Below are 21,076 nucleotides of genomic sequence, written 5' to 3'. Positions count from 1 at the left end.
ACAGATGAGGATTGGCGGGATATAGCCCCGAGTAATCACCTTCTCAGCGAGGTTGCTCTTAATTCAGTTTTATTATCTTCGATGTGACCCCTAGTAGACTCCACTGAGCAGGGCGTCTACAGAGTCCCGACTTCCCTTGCTGCACAGATATGCCCACAGACTTTTATCATATGACATGGTCATGCAAGGTCATAGCAAGATATTGGAGACGAGTGGTTGAAGAACTGACTAAGGTACTGGGGTGGGAGGTTCCCCTTACACCCCGAACCTTAATCCTGGGGGTGATGTAGGGCACGTGAGGAACAAGAGCAGACAAAGCCTTCTTAGGTTCAGCCAGTATGGTGGCAAAGAGGGACATTGCCGCTAAGTGGAAAAGCTCCCAGCCGCCCACGGTCTCCCAATGGCGCAGGAGACTGGACTGGTGCGTGGCACAATATCAACCATTGTACGAAGCCCGGAGATGCCCGAATAAACACAAAAAGATATGGGGCAAGTGGCCGGGCTTGTTGGGCAAAAGACGAGCAGGAAGGCCTGATGTGTGAGGTGGTCTGCGCAGTAATGTAATATATGTAGTGAAAGGTGAATTACATGAAAATTATGTCCTAGATTCATGTGTTGATGACTCACAAACCATCCCCAGGATTGTTTCGGAATAGTGGATGCCATTGTATTTAAAAGACACAGTCCAAGCAGGATGAATAGGTGATGTAACAACGTGTTTCTATCTTGCTTCAAAAAGAATGGAGACCTTCGATTCGTATGCCTTTATACCAGTGGTTCTGTTTGTTTTATCCTAGTATGGAAAGGCGCTCATTCCGTTTTCTTATGTCAAATTTTCATGTGCTATCAATTATTAGAACCAGAAGCCTTATGACTTAACTTCTTTTTTACCCAAGTTAATTTTGTACTCGTACCTTAGAAGTATGTTACGTTATTGTATAACCTAAGCCTCAGTATGAGAATAACAAGGGCCCCCTGATTGAGAAATAATATAATTCCTAGGACAGGGAAAAAACAGTTTGTATACAACATTCCTAGGCAATCATAACGACAACTTAGGAATAAAGGTTGCAAAAAAGGAGGACATGCAAAAACACACTATTAAAAACCTTATTTTGTATTTTAATACATATTCATATTACAATCATAAATCATACACATTAATAAAACATATTCATAATAGTACAATTAAATTAAAAACATTGTTGTACTAAACAACAAGTATAAGGAGAATCGGTTTGAAAACATTTCATTAAAAAAGTGGCAATTAATACAGTCGACGCGCGTTTCGGCGTTAGGAAAACGCCTTCTTCAGGAGCCACAAACAATTTTAAAAAGTGAAAATTCGCAAATTAATGCTTCATGTTCTAACAATGTAGAGGAGAGACCATTAAGACTTTTTCTGGTAGCAGTCACCTTTTGTGGGAATAGGATATTCAAACAAGCGATTGTGGTATACTATTTTTCGTATGTATCTCAATGGACCGTATTTCCAAAAGTTGCACACGTAGTATCAAAAAATGTATGGGAACTCTTCCGCACGAAAAAAGTGTTGGTTGTTCGATGTACTTAAAATAGAATGCAATGCCTCACAAGTTAAAAGTGATACGGTCGCGATTGCTGCCGTGCTGTTTCTGAATGATCCCAAGATAAAGGACACAATATGAGGAAGATCAAATTAACGCCGTATTGATTGCGGGACTTGCATGTATAAAATTTCTTTATTGTGTTGTTTAATAAGCCACCAAGTTAACCAGTTTAAGGCACATGGGTCTAGCTGCAGCCGCTTGTCCCATGCGTTGACGGCTAAACAGAAACTAACTGTTAGCGTCTAACGGCTTACACGACAAGCGATCTAGGTTACGGCGGATTGTAACGGATAAGGACGCCCACACAAAGGATGGCTATGATGCGGATATATTTGTTAGCTGTGTAGTAGTTTAAAGCATACTTTAGTAGGAGAGGAGCAGTGTTTAAGATTTGGGAAGGAGAATGATTAGAAGAATAGCATGAGGGTTAATGAGGTATAGTGAGAAGTAGAATACTATGATGCACAAGAAAGGTGTGGGGGAGAGTAAATAGGGAGAAGGAAGAAAGCGTGTAGTAGTTTAGTGTGTAGAATGTTGAAAAGTGTGGAGAGCAGTATGATGCATACGGAAGGATTGAGTAGTAGAAGAGCAGTAGGTGTGATATGAAAGGAGTGTGAGATGTAGAAGAATAGTGTGAGGTTGAAGCAAGGCAAGATTATTAGATATGTATATATATGCATATATATATATTTTTAAATGCATGTAAACATGCGTAAACAAATATCTGAATATAATTATATAAATGTATATATGCATATATAGAAACATACAGGACTGGTTCTCAGGGTGCCCTATTTGGGGGCTCTCTCGTGGGTGATGCTGTGGAGAGTTTTAGTTGTAAAGCCTGAAGTTTGGGAGTGGGAGGCGGATTTGCCATGTGAGGTTAGGAGGCAGCCCAGGAGACTCACAGCTCACAGCATGCTGGCTTTGCTTGCATGGAGGCGAGGCAAATCCGGCCTGGAGCCTGAAAGGAGCACAGAGCTGAGCCAAGGGACTTGGGCAGCCTGCACTCGGACTGTAGAGCAGGAAGGCTCACGCACTCGCATACATAAAATTATAAACACAGACTAACCAGACAACTAACCAAGAACCCTCCATTGACTGGGGTCCGACTGATCTTTCCCTCAAAAACTAACAAGTACCCGGCCAGCAGTAGCCGAATCCACGCATAATTCTCGGACGGGATTAGCGCATCCCCATGCACACTGCGAAAGGGTGTGGCATTGGTTAGTGACAGCAACAGCGAACCTTTACCTCAACTAGTGGCGTAGTGAAAGTACCTTCAGACATCATGCAAGCTCCTGGACGGCTAACAGGAGACATCCATGGTTCTGGGACAGGAGGACCAACACACCCACGGACACAACTGGCAATATAACCGGAGTAATGCCGGCTAGACCCGCGTTAGGCAAGGGACTGGTTTGCATGCACAGACGTCGAATTTACCTTCTCTTAGGAGCTGCTGCGTGAGGCAGATGCAGATACAGTTTAGCAGACGCAGGGACCGTTTACCTTATACACGGCCCGACTGAAAAGAGAGTTTCAAAGACAGTTTAACTCACAGTACTTTGTGAACAGCAGCAGCATGAACAATGCATCTCAAGGGGTAGCTTGAACAGCAGACGTGGGGACAGGTTACCTCGCTTTAAAAGTGAAAGTGGGCATGCACGCTCAATGGATTTTTTTGCTTTTAATTATTTATTTTTACTTGAGTTTGTATTCACATTCTGTTTTGTTTTTGCGCAGATTAGTGTTTTCTAAGCACTGAGCCTTGGGTGACTGCTCAGAAAACGATAATTTGTTTTCTACACCGCTTTAGTCAAACTCTTTTAAAGGACTAATATGGTAAGTCAATAGTGGTTAAAACCATCTTACTTATGGACCAAACTAATTGACACAAATCATTCACCACAGTGACTCGTGAGCTGTATTTCATAGGCTGCTTTTCGCTGTTCTTGAAGGAGATAAGAGCTGCGCGCACACTGCGGAATCATCTCCAGAGCTGGACTCAGTACACCAGATGAGTCCTCGCCTGTCATCTGTACAGTGCTAACACAGCCTGAGATACATACAGTGCCAGGGCTCCGTGTCGAGAGGATGGTGCTGTGGGGCGTGAAAGTGCACGGTGTATTAGTGCATGATGGGCGAAAGTCTGAAGTTGTTCCAGGAAGTTGTGGGTTGGGGGCGGTTGTGCCCTCTGAACAGCGGCTGCGGGGGGGTGACTATTAAGGGTGACTGGGGCAGGCTTCACTTAGATGCAGATGAGGGAGCAGAGCATCTGAGGATCGGAGCGGTCTGTGCAGAGGGGAAGTGTCAGGTAGAAGGGCTTTGCACTATGAAAAGTTCGAAGATTCCTATTAACTGAAAACACAATATACCCTTCAAACTTAATAGTCACTTGGCACGGTGTTCGCCAATATTAATAAATGTGGAGACTCATGGGAGTCAGATTACATCCTGTATGTTGACTGTTCTTTTACATTTATTGTGTGTCCTACTGGAGACATCATGCATAGGTACATAATCTGCAGGAGCAAACTCAGCCCTTCATTCTTCAGAGGTTGATGGACTGACCTCGTTTGATTTGGGGAATAATAACACCTCCGAGCAAAAGCAGCTGTTATGCGCCTGCATTCTAGGTTCAGTGGCTGCTAAACTTAAAACAAGCACAGACAGTGGGCATGTTTCTCTCTCAAGGGGTAGCGTGAACAGCAGAAGCGAGGACAGTTTACCTTGCTTTAAAAGTGAAAGTGGGCATGCACGCTCAATGGAAGCGATTTCCAATCACGAGCCAGCGTATGCTATAAACCGAACCCTCCCATGTCACGCCAAACCGAGATGGCTTCGGCCTGTCCGGATGGGCCGCTCTAAAAGTGGACAAGGCGGTAACCAAAAAACCCGATTTTCAATCATTCTCCAGAGTTTAACATAAACAAAGAGGCAAGCCAATTGAAAACAAGGGCGTGGCTTAAAGTCACTTGTGAATTCTAAAAGGCCCTCGCAGAGCGAGCAGCGGATGCACGCTGCAACGCGAGGTAAGACCTAAAAAGTGACCCACAGTTTGTCAAATCGGGAAAGTTTGGATCTGGTAAAGCCACACTGTATAGGTGTTTGACAAGTTACGGAAGGCTGCATGCGTTTGTTGCAAGCAATATTTGTAGCAATATCAGGGAAAACAACCGCAAAACAGCCAAAAAAGGCCCAAACACTGACCTGTCACAGCAGCCCTTCTGGCACTTCCAGATTGCCATATAGGCCGTCAGTCCGACCTTGTCAGCAGCTTGTACCTTCGTGATTTTGTTTATATCAGTAGAACATACGCTGCTGGGATTACTTGTCTTTAACCCCCTATGGAAACTACCCGTGACATAATGCATAGCATGCACCTGCCCTCATTGTTTTTAAAATGCTATCCATTAGTCAGCATAGGCTGTTTGTAGGGAGAGCTACCTGAGAATATTATGTTCGTTAATTATTAATAGCACAGAATCTCACAGATCTATACAATCCAGTATTAATTTTGATAGACGGAAATGAATGTTATTCTTGCAATAGTTAAAAATAATATATCTGCTTAAAATGCTGGCCATACGATAATGAAATAAGCCTCTTGTCAATCTGTAAGTATGTGTTTTTTTCCATTTAGGGGGAACGCATTACCTTCTGTGAGGACAGTTTTGTGAAGCATCGCTCCAGCGCTACCAAACAGTTCCTAGAAACTGCAGTGAACCTCCAGCTTTTTAAACAGGTACAATTATGCATTATAATGTAAATGTATGTATCGTTGTACTACTGTTGGTAATGCATGTCATTTATGAAATTTTAAACTGATATATTAGTATGGGTCAAATAAAGATTTCAGTGGCTATAATTTATAAAGAAAGGCCTTCGTTTAAAACATGGGTTTTTAAAGAATGTGAGCATTCATTTACAGATGATACATACCAAGGAAAAATATTTTTATTGCACATTATGGTGATCTGTTTGCAAATAAATAAAAAAGGCATTTTTTTCTTTCTTAGAACCTGTTCTAAAGCCTGCATAGACAAACGTTGTTAACAGATCGACTGATGAAATGCTTTTATAAGAACGCATGCTACTTGGGCTTAATATACGTTGATATTTGCTCTAAATACTACATTAGATGGGATCCTATCTCTTAGCACAACTCTTCATTCATTAAAAGGGTTAACGTCATTGATGCCAGCTTTATCTGGTGGCCATGTTTTAGCTCTAATTCTCTGTGCTCTAGCATGTACTTCCTAACAGCTGATATAACTAATTTCTAAAAGGATCCAAGGCCACTGGGGGGAAAACCCCAACTGCTTGAGTCGCTTTTCATAAAAAAATACTTCCATCCCTCCAGGTCATCTCTTGGCCTTTTTGAATTACGTTAAATTCAATAATACCAGCTTATGTATGTAGTGTCAAGAGTTCACACAAAAATGTTTGGAAGGTTCTGGATCAAGTCAAATAAAATTGTATGGTGATTGTTCAGCCATGCTTCCAATGTCCCTTAAAACTGGTTAATGTCCACCATTTGCCTGCCTCAGTACGTCACTACGCATTCAGTTATACCGTATTTTGGGAAACATCCTTTACACGCATCCATTACAACGCGGTTTTGACTACGCAAGTCATTACATCGACTTGCACTGGAGGGCGCTCTAGTCTAAGGAATAGTGTAATGTACTATTCCAACACCTTCCCTACTGTACATAGACTGGAGTTGGAATAGTAATTCACACTGTCCCTAACTCCAGCGCCCTCCAGCGCAAGTCGATGTAACGACTTCCTTTGTCAAGACTGCGATGTAACATACCGCGTTGTATCGTCATACATCCCGTATTATACGTGAACACCCTCTGATACTTTCTTATCTGGTGCGCTTGAAAATTACCTATTTGGAACCCCCAAGTTGGCCGTAGTGTATTGGACACTCCACCAGATATTATGAAAGCTGTCTGGTAGCCCATTCTGTGATTTATAATATACTGAAAACACTCTGCATGCCATTATATGGATGTAGTGTTTGCCTCCTTTCTTACGCTCAATGAATTTGAAAAGAGGATTTTTGTACCATCTGCAGTTGGAGTACAAATTGAAATCCCTGAGGATGGCCTTTGACAACAAGCAAGAAAGGTTCCATGTAACCTCTAACTGCCTTTCCATTCTCCTGCTGTCAGGTTGGTCTGCAGGGAGCTCAGATCACTCTGACCCCTGTCATCTTAAGTTTATGGGTGCGATGGGCAGTGATTCAAAGGAAATCTTGTGCCTAGATTGGTGCTCCCAACCCGGGCCTAATGGGTTAGTGGCTCCCACCACCCAGCCCTGATGCCACTTTTTCGGCTGCTGCTCACTAACCACAGGTAAATTCACTGCAATATGGTTGGTTCGTCAAGTCAGGTCACCCCAGTTTGTTTAAAAACCCACACTGACCATTTATGTTTATGCACCAAGTAGACACGCGGATAGTCAACTTATTGATGCAAACTAGGCCTTCTGTTTCTGCTTGGTAGTTGTAAGTGTTCAATGTATATCGCCTTTAGAATAAACAGGGTACACCTTATCCCCTATTTTCTTGCACATGTTCCAATGGAACTCAGATACCTCTGCTACATTGGCATAGCGTGTGCTGTAGTGACTATGCAAGTGTGTGGTATTAGTAAACATTGAATCATTGCTTTTCATATTTATCTCTATTTGTAAATATGATGATGAGCATTGAAAACAATATAGAACAGAGGGAACCTCCTAACTCTCACTTCTCTACAGATATAGGCATGTAATATTAACTACTCTAAAACCCTAGTATATGGTTTTCCAAAAAGTAACCTTTCCAATGGTAAACATGCCTACATGGTGACAAATACCTGTAAACATCTACTGCCAGGAAATTACGATCTAAAGATTACAACGTCGAGTTATTCTAATTGTGTTTGGAGAGAAACAAAATGAGTTAACTTGGAGCAAGAAGTGTAGTGGTAGTCCAGAGGAATTATGTGGGGCAGGAGGGTAGTGAGCAGAGTTTGTGGAGAGGAGCGAAAGAGCCGAGATGAATGCTCAGCAACAGTGGGCGGGATTGGAGCATCGACATAGATGCAGGAGGTATACTTGCATTGCCATTACTCCATGCATCCTTAATAGCAAGAGGAGCAAGGGGGCAGTAGATGGATGTGGCCTAGGTTCTTCTGTGGGATTTTTCTTCAACATTGTCTAGAACCATCTGACCAATACCTAAGAATACAACCGAGCCACGGTCAGCACGCACAGTACAATGTGTCCAGAAATGTACATCAATTTCAATTGTACAGCACACATCCCAGAACGGGGGGAGGGGTGATCAGGGGAAAAAAGGGAAGCAGCCACACACCTAAGGAATAAATATCCACCTGTAGTGGAGACGTACACCCTTAAAACAGCTTAATTACTGCAGCAGTCATAGTGCATGGCACACCCTACTTAGTGGATAATGGTCATGACTCATACCTGAGGGGGGTGCTTCTTGAGCATTCTTTAATGAGCTTGTGGCAGAGCTGACACCGTCAGTCCCATCCAGTGCACTCAGGTACATCTCTAATGGGGATCATATATTGCTGTGGGGGGGGATCAGGCGGACATCAATTCCCAATAAGCAGTCAGTTGTCCCTCGCAGTAGGCCCCATCCCCTAGCCACCAATCCCTCTGAGGCATTGGGTGTCTACCCCAATGAATCACAACCTGGCGCTTAGCCAGAAAAAGCAGAATTGCTGTCCGTTTGTGCTCCACTGATGTGACCTCCTTAAGGTATCCTAAAAGCGCAATTCTCGGTGAACGCTCGAGGACATGCCCTATAATTCTGTCAATATCACCAAATGCAGTTTCTCAGAAGTGCTGCATGCCAGGGCAGTCCCCCACCAAATGCAAAAAATCAGTGCATGGTGCAGAGCACGCATTTCACACCGTCGACCAGGCCCATCCTGCGCATCCTCTCTGAAGTGCGGTAGAGCCTATGCAGATATTTGAAATACACTAAGCGCATCCTATAGTTGGAGGGACAGGGCCCTACATTGAGTGCAACAATATCTCCACTGCTCGTCAGTGAGGTGAGCTGCAAGATCCACAGCCCACGCCTGCTGAGCACTGGGCACCCGCACTGGCCCAGTTTCCTGCATTCCGCATAGAGACCCATGACCTGCTTGCGCAGAGATGTGCATATAAGAGTCACCTTCAGTGCTTGAAACATGGGAGGGGCTGCTGGGAAGGAGTCATGAACCACCCGCACGGTGGCTTGTAGCTGATAGTAGGCGGATGCGTCTAGTAGTAACTGCAGTTCTCTGTAGGGCCTGTCGCAGGTGGTAGAGGTGTCCGCTGGCTACACAGCCACAAGAACCCCAGCTGTAGCCAACACAGCCAACCCAGTGTCAATAGTGATAGGGATTGAGGGGTGGCCGATAAGCGGTACTGAAGGGGCAAATAAGTATTTCAACCGCGCCCGCTGCCTCAGCTCATTCCACGCCCACACCGTGCAGGCCACAGTATCAATCTGTGTCCTCGGTCACTTGGTGGACACATAAAAAAGCCATCTGGAGTGGTCGCAGGGCAATGAAATCATGTTTGGGTGCCCTGTGTGTCTGGAACTGTGTAGGGCAAAGCCAGTAGTGTGAAAATGATGCCTGCCTGCCTGCCTGATGAAATAATACAAGTCCATATCTTATGATCCCAGACCAACCTGCTCTAAGGGGAGTGTCATTATCTGCCACGCCACTCAGGATTGCCCGCCCATGCCAAGGTCACTAAATGCCACCTATGCTGCCTGCGAAAGTATGCCAGTAGGGGGAGAGGGAAGTTGCTAAAGAGAGAGGGAAATTTAGAGAGTACCACCCTTTTAGTAATGGCCAATCTCCCAGTCAATGACAGGAGCTTCCAGCAGCTCTCCCAGTCAGGACATCAGCCTACTATAGTGAGTTCTCCACAGCTTGTCCAGATCAAGGCTCAACTAGATCCCCAAGTGTTGGACTGGCTCTCGTGCCCACTGCAGTGGAATTGAATTCCCTTGTCGCAGCAATCAACGGGAATATAATTGATTTATCCCAATTGGTCGTGGTACCTGTTATGCCACCAAACCTAATGAACTCTCTTATGAGCAGGTCCAAGTTAACCTAACATACAGAGTAACATCATCCGCTTACATAAATACTAGGACTCTACGAGGTGTAACCTCCAGGTCATGGGCCGAGTGGTGTTGTCTCAGTAGAGCCACCAATGGTTCCATTGTGATGGTGAGTAATATGGGACGGGATATCCTTGTCGGGTGCCCTTCACTATTGTGTACAGGGTAGGTATTGTAACATTAAATCCGTAGTCTAGCGACTGGCTGGGCGTATAGGAGGACGATTTGTTGGATAAACTTGTGACTCCAAGGCGTGACAATAGTATAAAAAGGTAAGGTCATTCAATCAAATCTTTGTGCCACTACGTCATACTCCATGAGTTTTCCACGAATAGCTGCTAGCGTGGATTCACTCCATGTCACAAAATGGTGAAGTTTCGGAGCCTGGATCTCCACTTCTAGCCTCGCCAGTGCACAACACAGTGCCCGCAGTACGCCAGCTTTCTTTGCTATGCAAACCCCCGGATCACCGCCTTGAATGCCTCCCAAAGGGTAGATAGAGACGATACCATTTGCACATTATGCTCAAAATATTATACAGTCGGACCTCCCTACAAAACACCTGATATTGAAGTACTCCAGCCGTTAGGCACCACGTAAAATCACGTGTTATGTGATCTTCGGGGGGTACCTCGAACAGGGCCGGGGCATGATCTGATAATGTCTGCAGGAGGTGTATGATGTTGGAGGTCCATGAATCTATCTCTCTTGTCACTAGCCAATAATCAATTCTCGACCAAGTGGTGTGTGTGGGCGATATGCATGTATCTTCTTTTATTTCCGCGTGGCAAGAACATCAGAGGTTAGCGAGATCATGGTCAGCCATTATGGGTTGCAATTGCACTGCAGCATTAGGGAGTCGTTAGACCTGTCCGTACATATGTCCAGAACCACATTAAAGTCCCCCTCCCCAGTATCCCTGCCAGTGTCCAAACCTCTGTAAAAAGTGGGAGTCATCAGCTTTTGAGCATATATGGATAAGAGCCTTAAGGGGTGGCCTTGCAGCTTGCCAGATAGCATTATATACCAGCCCAGCCTTCTTGATCGCATAGGACTTGATGCGTGTGCCAGGGTACTCCCTTGCTGATTAGGCCTGCCACCTCATATACATAATTAGTGCACCACATTCCGCTCAATAATCTAACCTACCCACAGGCACACCTGAATGCCTTCTGTAAGGTGTAACTCCTATAGGGAACAGATGTCTATGCCATGCCGCTATAAATATGCCAGTACATGTCACACCTTTCGCCAGTCATTAACTCCCCTTATGTTCCAGGTCACGCATTTAATTGACGTCATACATAGCTTTATATGGTTGCGTGATTGCCGATTGTGCATGCAAGAGTGGCCAGTCTAAGAAACAGGTGTCATTGTGCTGAGTAGCAACAGGTTTAAAGAACATCCAATCATATTGGATATAAAATGCTTCTTGCATCAACATTACCCGAACATACAACCCACCACCCACTTTGACCTCCCCAGTTGGGCCAAATGTTACCACCCCTCCCATCATTCTGTACCCAGATTGCATTCAACTGAAAACAATAAGGGAATCATTCTGAGGGAACGAACCAGAAACCCAACACTCTACCAGCTAGGTTGAAGCTGGGTGACCTGAGAAGGAAAGAGCAGATCGCTTAATGTGTCCATAGTTCACGTCACTGCCACCAGTACTCTAACAATCAGCTTTTGTATATTTCATAGTTAAGGGAAGAGTCCGTGAGGAGGGTGTTGCTACCAACAGTCTTGCAAATCATCCACAGTCCAACGCTTATATAGTTGACTCCATCTCCATCGATGGCGAACCTGCCTCCGCCACTGGGGAGGGTGTTGCTACCAACAGTCTTGCAAATCATCCACAGTCCAACGCTTATATAGTTGACTCCATCTCCATCGATGGCGAACCTGCCTCCGCCACTGGGATGCTCCTGACAAATTTGCCAGCCGCCTTTGGGTCTGTGAAATAATGCGTTTTCCAAGACAGATTTATTCAGAGCTTTGCAGGATATATATTGGAGAGTATTTAGCATCCGTTTTCTGCAACAAGTGTTTGATATGCAAGAAAACCGTGCTTGCTGCCTGTACAGAAACCGTAAAATCTGGGAAGAAGGAAATCTAATTTTCCGGGTATTGGAGGGGCCATTGATCTCTTGCCAGTCTCACTGTGGTGTCTCTATCTCTTTAGTTCTCCAATATATCCTGCAGAGTTTTGAGTAAAATGGCCGAGTGCAGTAGCGTAGGGTGCAATGGGAAGAGTGCTGTGCCTTAGAGTCGAGTGATGCAGATTAGAGTGGCATAGAATGCAGTGGTGTAGAATACAGTGGCGTAGAGTGGCACAAGTGCAGTGGTGTAGAGAAGAGTGGCATAGACTAGCTGGACATAGAGTGTAGTGGCTTTGAGTGGTTTAGAGTTTAGTCACATAGAGTGGTGTAAAGTATAGTGCATAGGGTATAGTGGCATAGAGTGCAGTGGTATAGAGTAGAATAGAGTACAAAGGCGGATTGCAGTGTTGCATAGTAGAGCGCAGTGGTGTAGAGTAAAGTAGCATAAAGAGCAGTGACATGGACTACAGTAGTGCAGTGGTTTGTAGAGTAGGGTAGAATAGAGTGGTTGGTGCTGAGTGGAGTGTTGCAGAGTGCAGTAAAATGGCTTAGAGTGCATTCTTGAAGAGTAGATTGTTTCAAAGTAGAGTGAAGTGGTGAAGGGTAGATTGAAGGGTGTAGAGTGGTGTGGTGTAGAGTGCAGTGGCATAGAGTAATGGCATAAAGTGGTGTAGTTTGCAGTGGCATAGAGTGCAGAATAGATTAGAGTGGCATACAGTGGATTGGCATAGAAACCAGGGTCATCGAGTGGAATGGTACAGAGTAAATTGCATTGTCGTATAGTGTATTGGCATGGCCTGTAGTGGCGTACAGTGCAGTGTTGTAGGGTGGCGTAAAAGGGGAGTTGTGTAGAGTGGAGTGGCCTGGACTGCAGTGGTGTACAGTGCAGTGGCGAGTAGAGTGTTGTGGCGCAGAGTGCAGTGGTGTGGTGTAAAATGGAGTGGTGCAGAGTACAGTGGTGTGGAGTGGTGGAGAGCAGAGTGCAGTGGCGTAGAGTGGAGTATTCTTGGTAGCACCCTGCCATTAGACAGCACATTTTCACTTGAAATGACCATTATATTTGCATAGACATAAACGTTTACTAATACAAGCCATACAGCTCAAAACAAATGTGTGTAAATGGCATCACCTAGTGTATTGCTTTGTTTTGATCATATCAAATTTTTGTTTCCAACATACATCAGAATTAACAAAAAGTGTGCTTAATATGTGCTTTACTAATTCTAATCAATTCTGAAATACGTGCACAGTTATTTTAAATGTTTTTGTGTGCTAGAAGAACCCCTTTCCTCTACTCCCAGTAGCCAGCAAGGTTGTTGTGTAAATTCTCTCACTTAGAAGTCAGAGAAAGAAAAGTAAACTCCAAGCTCTTTCAGAAGACAGAGCGTGACATTTGACCTCTGTTTTTGAATGTACTGCAAATGTGACAAGACAAGAACACGATTTACCGGCCATTTCACTGAAAGGAGCACTTGTGGAAGAATGCAAGGAGAGGTAGTGTTAAAAGGCTTTGCTCCTTGGGAGGAATGAACTGAACCTGGACAGCATAAAACAAATAAAGCCAGCAAATAGTAAGCTGGAAAATGTAAGTTAGAAACCACAAAGCTAATGGTAAGCAACTGGCAGAATGGATTCCCAGGGAAACTTTCTGAATGTCACCAAGATGTCCTTAACAAACAAGACAACTGCAATATCTAGTAGGACTTAAAAAGGGAAGGCATTGGCCATCCAGTTTGACTGGGCTAGTACTTGAGGGCCTTGTGCACTAATAGTAAATGACAGTACTCACCAAGCACACAGTCACACACACACACAACCTATGGCTGTTTGGCCTCAGGGAAAGGATCTTGCATTTGGTGGTGTTTCATAGCGTCTGCATAAATGATGTGTATAGAGAGGAGTTAGTGTATCAATATGCATGAGTATTGATCTGTGTGCTTGTGTATCTTTCTGTATTAGTACAATTGTATCCACCCCATGGTTCATGTATATCTTCATTCAAAAAATTACAAATCTGCTTCTCATATATGCCTAATTAATTATTTTACTAATGCTATGCATGTTTTCTTGGTGCTTTTTGGTATCTGGATAGCGATCACCTCCCCATTAGTTCAAATCATCAAAGCCTTTGGCTTTGTAGTGGTCTGCATGAACACTTATTGTTAATGATTAGTGATAGCCAGTGGGTGATGTGCACCTATTCCTTCAAATAAACATGTTTAGCAGTATCTTAGAAGAATGTAATAATGCCATCTCCTGTGGGAAAAAATAGCATAGTACTTCAGCGTCATGAACACCAGCCATTCGTAGATATAAATGTAGATGCCCATGCCCTGGGACTGCATTCACATAGATGTATGATTAAGGAACTTTGCTGAGATGTAATTGAAGCAGTCAGTGCCAGACTGGGAACCAATAGCATTTACTCACAAAAGGGCAACTGGGCGAAGGAAAAATAGTGGAATCCCGAAAGGACACCACTTCATCATCCTACCGAGGTATCCAAAGATACAGATATCTCAGTCATTGAGTTGTGACATGCTTCATCATTGGTGCCTATCCACACCCTGGTAGGGTAATACCACCAGAGCAGACTCAACCAAAAGAATTGGAGTACTTATATTAAATGTTTTGCTGACCATTGGACGTACAATATTTGGGAGATCTCCTCCCAAAAATTAGAAAAGAATTGCAAATATGGTGCATTTTACAACACAATTTTAATTATAGAACATTGTCCAGTCATTGAATGGATGGAAGAACGGATACTGGAGATAGGGCTGTATGGCTTAATGAATGAAGAGTGAGATTGTGAGGCACGGGTGAATGAATGAATTCAAGAATGGATGACAGTGAATAAAAGATTTTAGCAATGTGGAGCAAATAGTGTTAATGTACAGAGCAAGGGAGGGTGCTCTGGCTTTTATTACCGACCATGATGGCGGCTCCGTGCGGTGGTGAATAGAGGAGTTAGTCGCTGAGTAGAGTGAGCCCGTGAACTGAGGAAAGAAAAAGAGAGTGGGATGCGATTGAATACACTTCTAAACCAGCTGACCAAAAGAAGTTATTGGTGGTCCTTGAAGTGGCCCATTTTTCCTGCAGCTGCCTGATTGAATTTCTCTTGTTCTTTATCGCCCTGTCCTGAAGAGGCCAGATTTACTGGAAGGCCGAAATGCGACCGCGTCGACACTTACCAAATGGAGGAGTACTTGTGTTGAAATTGATTTGGAAATTAATGCCCTGTGACACATTTTTTGATTTAGGTTCTATGAATTTGTGTATTGAACCATTGGTGTCTGACTACCTCCTAGTGCACCCCCTAGAGTTAATGGGAGGGCACTCAGCCTTTGCTGCAACATTTCTTTAGGGTGAAAAAAGAAAAGGTTTGTATTTTTTGTCATTTTGTACTTTTGTCAAAAGTGTTTCTGTTGTTAAATGTTGTATATAGATGTGTATATAGGTATGTATATAGTGGTATATGGTGTATAAAGAGTTCGTAAAAAACATTTTGTTTGTTAAAAGAAAAAAGAGAATAAGAATTGAGATAAAAAGAATTAATGTTGATTACAAAAAATAAAATGTGTAATCATGTTCCCTTGTGCGAGTGGTGATGTCTAGAATGTCTGATTCATTCCACATTGAATTTATGGCATAGGAATAGGTGAATTGATTGTCTCCTTTTTTGAAATAACAGTATAGATCGGTCCCTCCTTTCTCCATTTTTCCTTGTTTCTGGCTTTTATTTTTAGCATTGAAATTAAAGCAACACCCTCCCCAAGCACTGCCACTACCAATCCTTATGAAACAAGCATTGCCTGGATGTATTTAACACAGTGCACTGATTTTGATTTAGTGCCTCAAAAAAATTAAACACAAAGCATTAAGCTTTGATCTAAAACAAGAGCGAGAAAGTGATAACTATTTAGTGGCTGAATTTTACAACATGAAACGAGGAGACATAACATCAATTCCCCGCTCTCAATTGATCACATTCACAACCTATACAATTACTTTTTTCACAGTTCCTCTTCCTTCATCATCAGCTGAGAGCATCTTGAAATACATCAGTGTGAGAAGTTGGCCTGGCATATCCTGTCCACTTGTTATAGTGGGCACCTTGCACCAGTCCAAACAACCCTTATTCATGATTAGGTTTAAGACAACCTTTATTGAAAGCTATCCTAATGGTAGCTATGGAGAGCAGCCTTCACGCTAAGTCTCGAAGGAGTGTAAAGCAGCTTGGTTGACCAGATTTTAGCCTCTTGAATGGCCATATGAAAGGAGAACCACACCAGGTATATATAAAATATATATATATATATATTACTAAACACTCTCTACTAAACCCTTTATGAGATTAGAGAGCAAGATACACAATATCAACACACTAGAACTTAAGTAAATAGCACAATATACAATGGGTCCCAGGGGGAGACCAAACCATATATTAAGAAAGTTGTAGAAGAACCACAACTTGTAAAAAAAAAAATTATGTACATCTGTATTTGTAACAAATAAAGCAAATGATGCCTAGGACACTAGTAGCAAACTCTGTAGTAATAGGTGAGATAGGTAAATTGTCTCCCTCTACGACAAATATATTGTCTTAAACAAAATCAATTCTTATATTTGTTTTAGTGAAGTTTCCCACCTCCGCAGAGAGAACACTAAATACTATTTTTATTATTTCGTTTTTCACTTTAATTGAAAAAGAATTAGATTTAGGCTTATATAATTTTTTAGCCCATTTAAAACGAATGAACAAACATATATATTTACACATCACTTTTTTACATAAATCTATACAAACACATATATATACATCGATCCATAGGTGTAACCTTTTTTCAAATATTGTAGCCCAATTTTCTTTCCAAAGGATGCTCGCTATATGTACAGACTCAGCATTCCTCTAAAGTAAGATCAACCAGACCTAAAACAAAGAGTGTAAAAGGTCCATATCTTTTTAGACCTATCTTCAGTCCTTTTACTCCTTGTAAACAATGTTTTCCACAACTTAAAGTATTTCGGCTGGGGTCTTCTTTAAACAAAATGTCGACGCGTTTCAGCCCTCACAGTACGGGCTAATGAACAATTCCGTCGTTGTCTTAATGCCTTCAAAGTTGTATGTATCGTCATTGAAATAAAATGTCTGAAAAACGCTTATTGTCCATCATTGGAGGCTGTTATGCCAGCGGCGGTCACTACTTTGAGATCACGTATGGCCGTCCTTAAATCACTGGCCACTCTCTAATATAGAAGCCTTCAAATGTTTCCATGGTTCTCATATGCAAACTCCATATTATTAATCGGAGAACCTCAAATTTTTTATCGTATTTGTAAAGCGCAAACTACTCACCCTTATGGGTCTCAAGGCGCTGGGGCCGTTGTGGAAATTAAGTGAGCTGTTGCCCAGAGTCACATGGTGCTGAGCTGCCGCCGGAGCCGAGGATCGAACCGTGAACCCTGTGCTCCAAAGTCAGCTGCCCTGGCCGCTGCACCACACCTCTCCACTAGACAAGGCACAGTGCCTAGAGAACGTAGAATCGCTGGAACCTCAAGGAACCACCCAAGGTAGGGACACAGGGGACCCACGGAGGAAGCTTGCAGTGTGAGAACACAGCCGCAAGCTCCATACAATCCCATGGGAAAGTCGCGGTTGGAATTTGCAAGGTTAAGGACACTTTGAAGAGGACTTGGAGCAAACCCTTTTAGACTTGGAAAGTTCTAAGGCCAGCACCCATGTGAGCACCGGAGTACTCATGTTACCTCACCCAGGGATGTCAAATGGTGTTGGGAATCATCGCTGTTTTCAATGGCGAGTTGCTGCAAAGTGCTGGTGCCGTGGAGAGGAGAAGGGTCCGGTGTGATCCAAGCCTGGATCGGAAATGTGAAGAACCTGAAAGCAGAGGGGACAGAGTCAGAGCTACTTCAGGGTGACCAGGGGCATGGTAGACCAATGCCTACCAATGTCGGGTGTTTCAGGTGCAACGAGGTGAAGCTTGACTCTGCTGTCAAGTGGAGACGTTGACGACAACCAGAGTCCACAGGCTAACTGTCCCACGAAGGATGTCGAGTGCTGGGAGGAGTCTTTGTCCGGGTCAGAGACCAACTAGCCTTGGCAACAGCAACCCACGCAGTGAGTATAAAAAGGCTTCGGTGTGGACCAGCAAGGTCCTAGGGACTCCCCAAGCGATGGAGAGTCAGGGTACATCTGGAGCCACCAGGTAAGCCTGTTGAAAGTTACAGTACCCTTCTCAGGGACCCACAAGTTGACGGACAAGGGATCGCGAAGGGACCTCGAGAGAAATCACTAAATACCAGGCCACTGGTCACTCGGGGAGTGTAGGCCAGTAATATTCAGTGGAATCACTGCTCAGGTCTGGACTACATGTAGCCCAAAGCACAGCCTCAGGGATCGCCAAGAAGCATATGCTGCTGCAAATGTGCACGGCTTCCAGGGGTTCGGGTTGCACAGTCCCCATGAGGCTTTGGAACTCGGGTTTGCTGAGAGCACGGATCAGCCTCGGTAAAGCTTGGAAACCCACCTCCTGTGTTGCAAAGTCTTCGGAGTCCTTCAGGAGCTTTGTAGTTGCAAACCGGACAGATGCATCTTTGGAGCCTGCCTTGCGGGGGATTAACTCCATTACTCCAAGGGAGATTCTTCGGTCATCCAGCGAAGTGTAGATAGTTGAAGTTCTGGGATTCTGTAGCAGAGTTTCGTCCAGGTAAATCTAAAGTCCTGTAGTCAGGGGTTCCTACTTTATACTCAAGAAAGGGGTGGGACAAACTCTGGGGACCCACCTATGGGAGGGACAGGACAGACGGGTAGTTACACCCATGTACTTTGTCCAGTTTCGTGCCAGAGCAGGGGCTGACTGCCCCTGCCACTGGTTAGAGCTGAACTATGCACAGGGACACCAAATGTGCCCCCAGTGCAGACATCAAAGCACTCTTGGAGTGCACCCACCCAGCCCCAATACACTAGAGCCTGTCTGGGAGGTGGTCACACCTCCCTGTGACGGGAAACCTATTGTCCAGCCTCCCCTGCCGGAGTTTCGTCCAGCAGCAGTAGGGCAGACTTGTGTCCGTGGCTGGCAGCATCCATTTTGTGATGCCAGGGTTCTGTGAAGCTGGTACTGGGTGTACCAGTGTAGTCATATTTCTCCCTCTAGGAGGATGGAATCATATCTTCCCCCGCCAGGACTGGCGGGGAGGTATGATTCTAAGGTGTTTGACACCAAACACAACATGTTTCTTTGCAGCCATTTCAAAGTTATCATTTACAGCGAGGTTATAATGCACTTAAGAGTATATGGTATGGCTGCATCACAGAACAACCCCGGAGGATAGATTCCGAAGGCTGCAGAGGGGCCCTGCTCATGCATGGGCACCCTCTCACATAAAACCCAGCACCCTGCCTTCAGGATTGATAAGGCCTGCCATAGGGGTGGCTGATAGGTATATATGTGCAGTGATATAAGGTAGATATAGGGAACCTATATCTGAGTAAGGGGTGCATGCACCACCTTACACAGGTTGCAGTAGCAGACATGTGGTGTCAATTTGAGTGGCCTCTCTGGGGTGGCACAATACATGCTGCGGCCCCTGGTAGGTCCCTGGAGTACCTATGCCCTGGGTTCATAGTATCCATATACTAGGGACTTATAAGGGTACCTCAGTATCCAATCTGGAGTGTACCTAAAGTACATGCAATCATTTTAGAGAGAAAGCAGCTAGGCTGGGGTCCTGGATAGCAGGGCCCCAGCCAGACTAAAGTTGAAAAACAGTGAAACATCAGCAAAAAGTGGGGGGAAGCAGATCCTACTTTCGTACAATGAGTTTGGGGTGTGTGCTGCACTAAAGCACAAGCTACAATGTTGCTTTATAGTAACAATATAGGCTACGTACCACAAAATCAAGAGCATCTACGACAACTTCGACGAAGACAACCAACACACTGAACCCTCACCAACCACCCCCGACACCCGGAAACCAGCGATTGATGACTGGACAGCCCTCACCACCGAAGACACACTGAAGACAATGAAGTCAATCCACTCAGGGGCCCCCACGGACCCCTGCCCCCACCACATCTTCAACAGAGCCACCAACACCATCGCACCCATGCTCCGCCAAACCATCAACCGCTCCCTGGCGACCGCCTCGTTCCCCGACGACTGGAAACACGCCGAGGTCAACCCCCTCCTAAAGAAACCCTCAGCGGACCCCACCGACCTCAAAAACTACAGACCCATCTCCCTGCTCCCGTTCCCAGCGAAAGTCATCGAGAAAGCCAACAACAGCCAACTCGCCACATTCATTGAAGAACACAACATCCTCGACTCCTCCCAATCCGGCTTCAGAAAAAAACACAGTACGGAAACCGCCCTCCTCGCCGCAACAGACGACATCCGCACCTTACTGGACAAAGGAGAAACAGTAGCCCTCATCCTCCTCGACCTATCAGCGGCGTTCGACACAGTCTCCCACCGCACCCTAATACGCAGACTCTACGATGCAGGAATCCAGGACAAGGCCCTCGACTGGATCTGCTCCTTCCTCTCCGGCAGGACGCAGCGGGTCAGACTCCCCCCTTTCCTCTCGGACCCCACACCGATCACCTGCGGAGTCCCCCAGGGCTCCTCCCTCAGCCCGACGCTCTTCAACGTCTACATGGCTCCACTTGCCCCTATCGTCAGAACCTACGGACTCAACATCGTGTCATATGCAGACGACACCCAGCTCATCCTCTCCCTATCCAACGAGCCCAACACCGCCAGACGCAACTTTCGAGAAGGCATGGAAGCCGTCGCCAAATGAAAAACAGCTGCCTTCAACTAAACACCAACAAAACAGAAGTACTCATCATGGGCCCAAACCCCGACGCCTGGAGCGACACCTGGTGGCCCACCGCCCTCGGAAACTCCTGTGGACCGCCAGATCAACTCTGTCTCATCTTCCTGCTTCCACACCCTCCGCCTCCTTCGTAAGACCTTCAAATGGATCCCCCTCGAACACCGAAAGACAGTCACTCACGCCCTGGTCACCAGCAGACTCGACTACGGCAACGCACTCTACGCCGGAATAAACAAAAACCTCATCCGCAAGCTACAGAACATCCAGAACGCCGCCGCAAGACTGGTCCTCAACCTGCCAAAACACTGCCACATCTCCCAGCACCTGCGCACACTCCACTGGCTCCCCGACGAGGCGAGAATCACCTTTAA

General features: G+C 45.0%; 1 protein-coding gene across 2 annotated transcripts in view; it reads left to right on the top strand.

Moving 5' to 3' along the window:
* DENND1B (DENN domain containing 1B) overlaps positions 1 to 21,076 on the top strand; it is a 1,279,546-nt gene that overhangs the window by 1,006,953 nt on the left and 251,517 nt on the right. For both annotated transcript variants that reach the window (XM_086954825.1, XM_086954820.1), the window contains one exon: positions 5,236 to 5,337. In XM_086954825.1, coding sequence (XP_086810951.1) covers positions 5,236 to 5,337 — 102 coding nt within the window. The remainder of the gene's footprint in view (positions 1 to 5,235; positions 5,338 to 21,076) is intronic.

This window comes from Lissotriton vulgaris, chromosome 1_1 (assembly GCF_964263255.1).
Source record: "Lissotriton vulgaris chromosome 1_1, aLisVul1.2, whole genome shotgun sequence".
Lineage (NCBI taxonomy): Eukaryota > Metazoa > Chordata > Amphibia > Caudata > Salamandridae > Lissotriton > Lissotriton vulgaris.
Note: the sequence above shows the minus strand (reverse complement) of the source record. Positions and strands in the feature narration are given on the sequence as shown.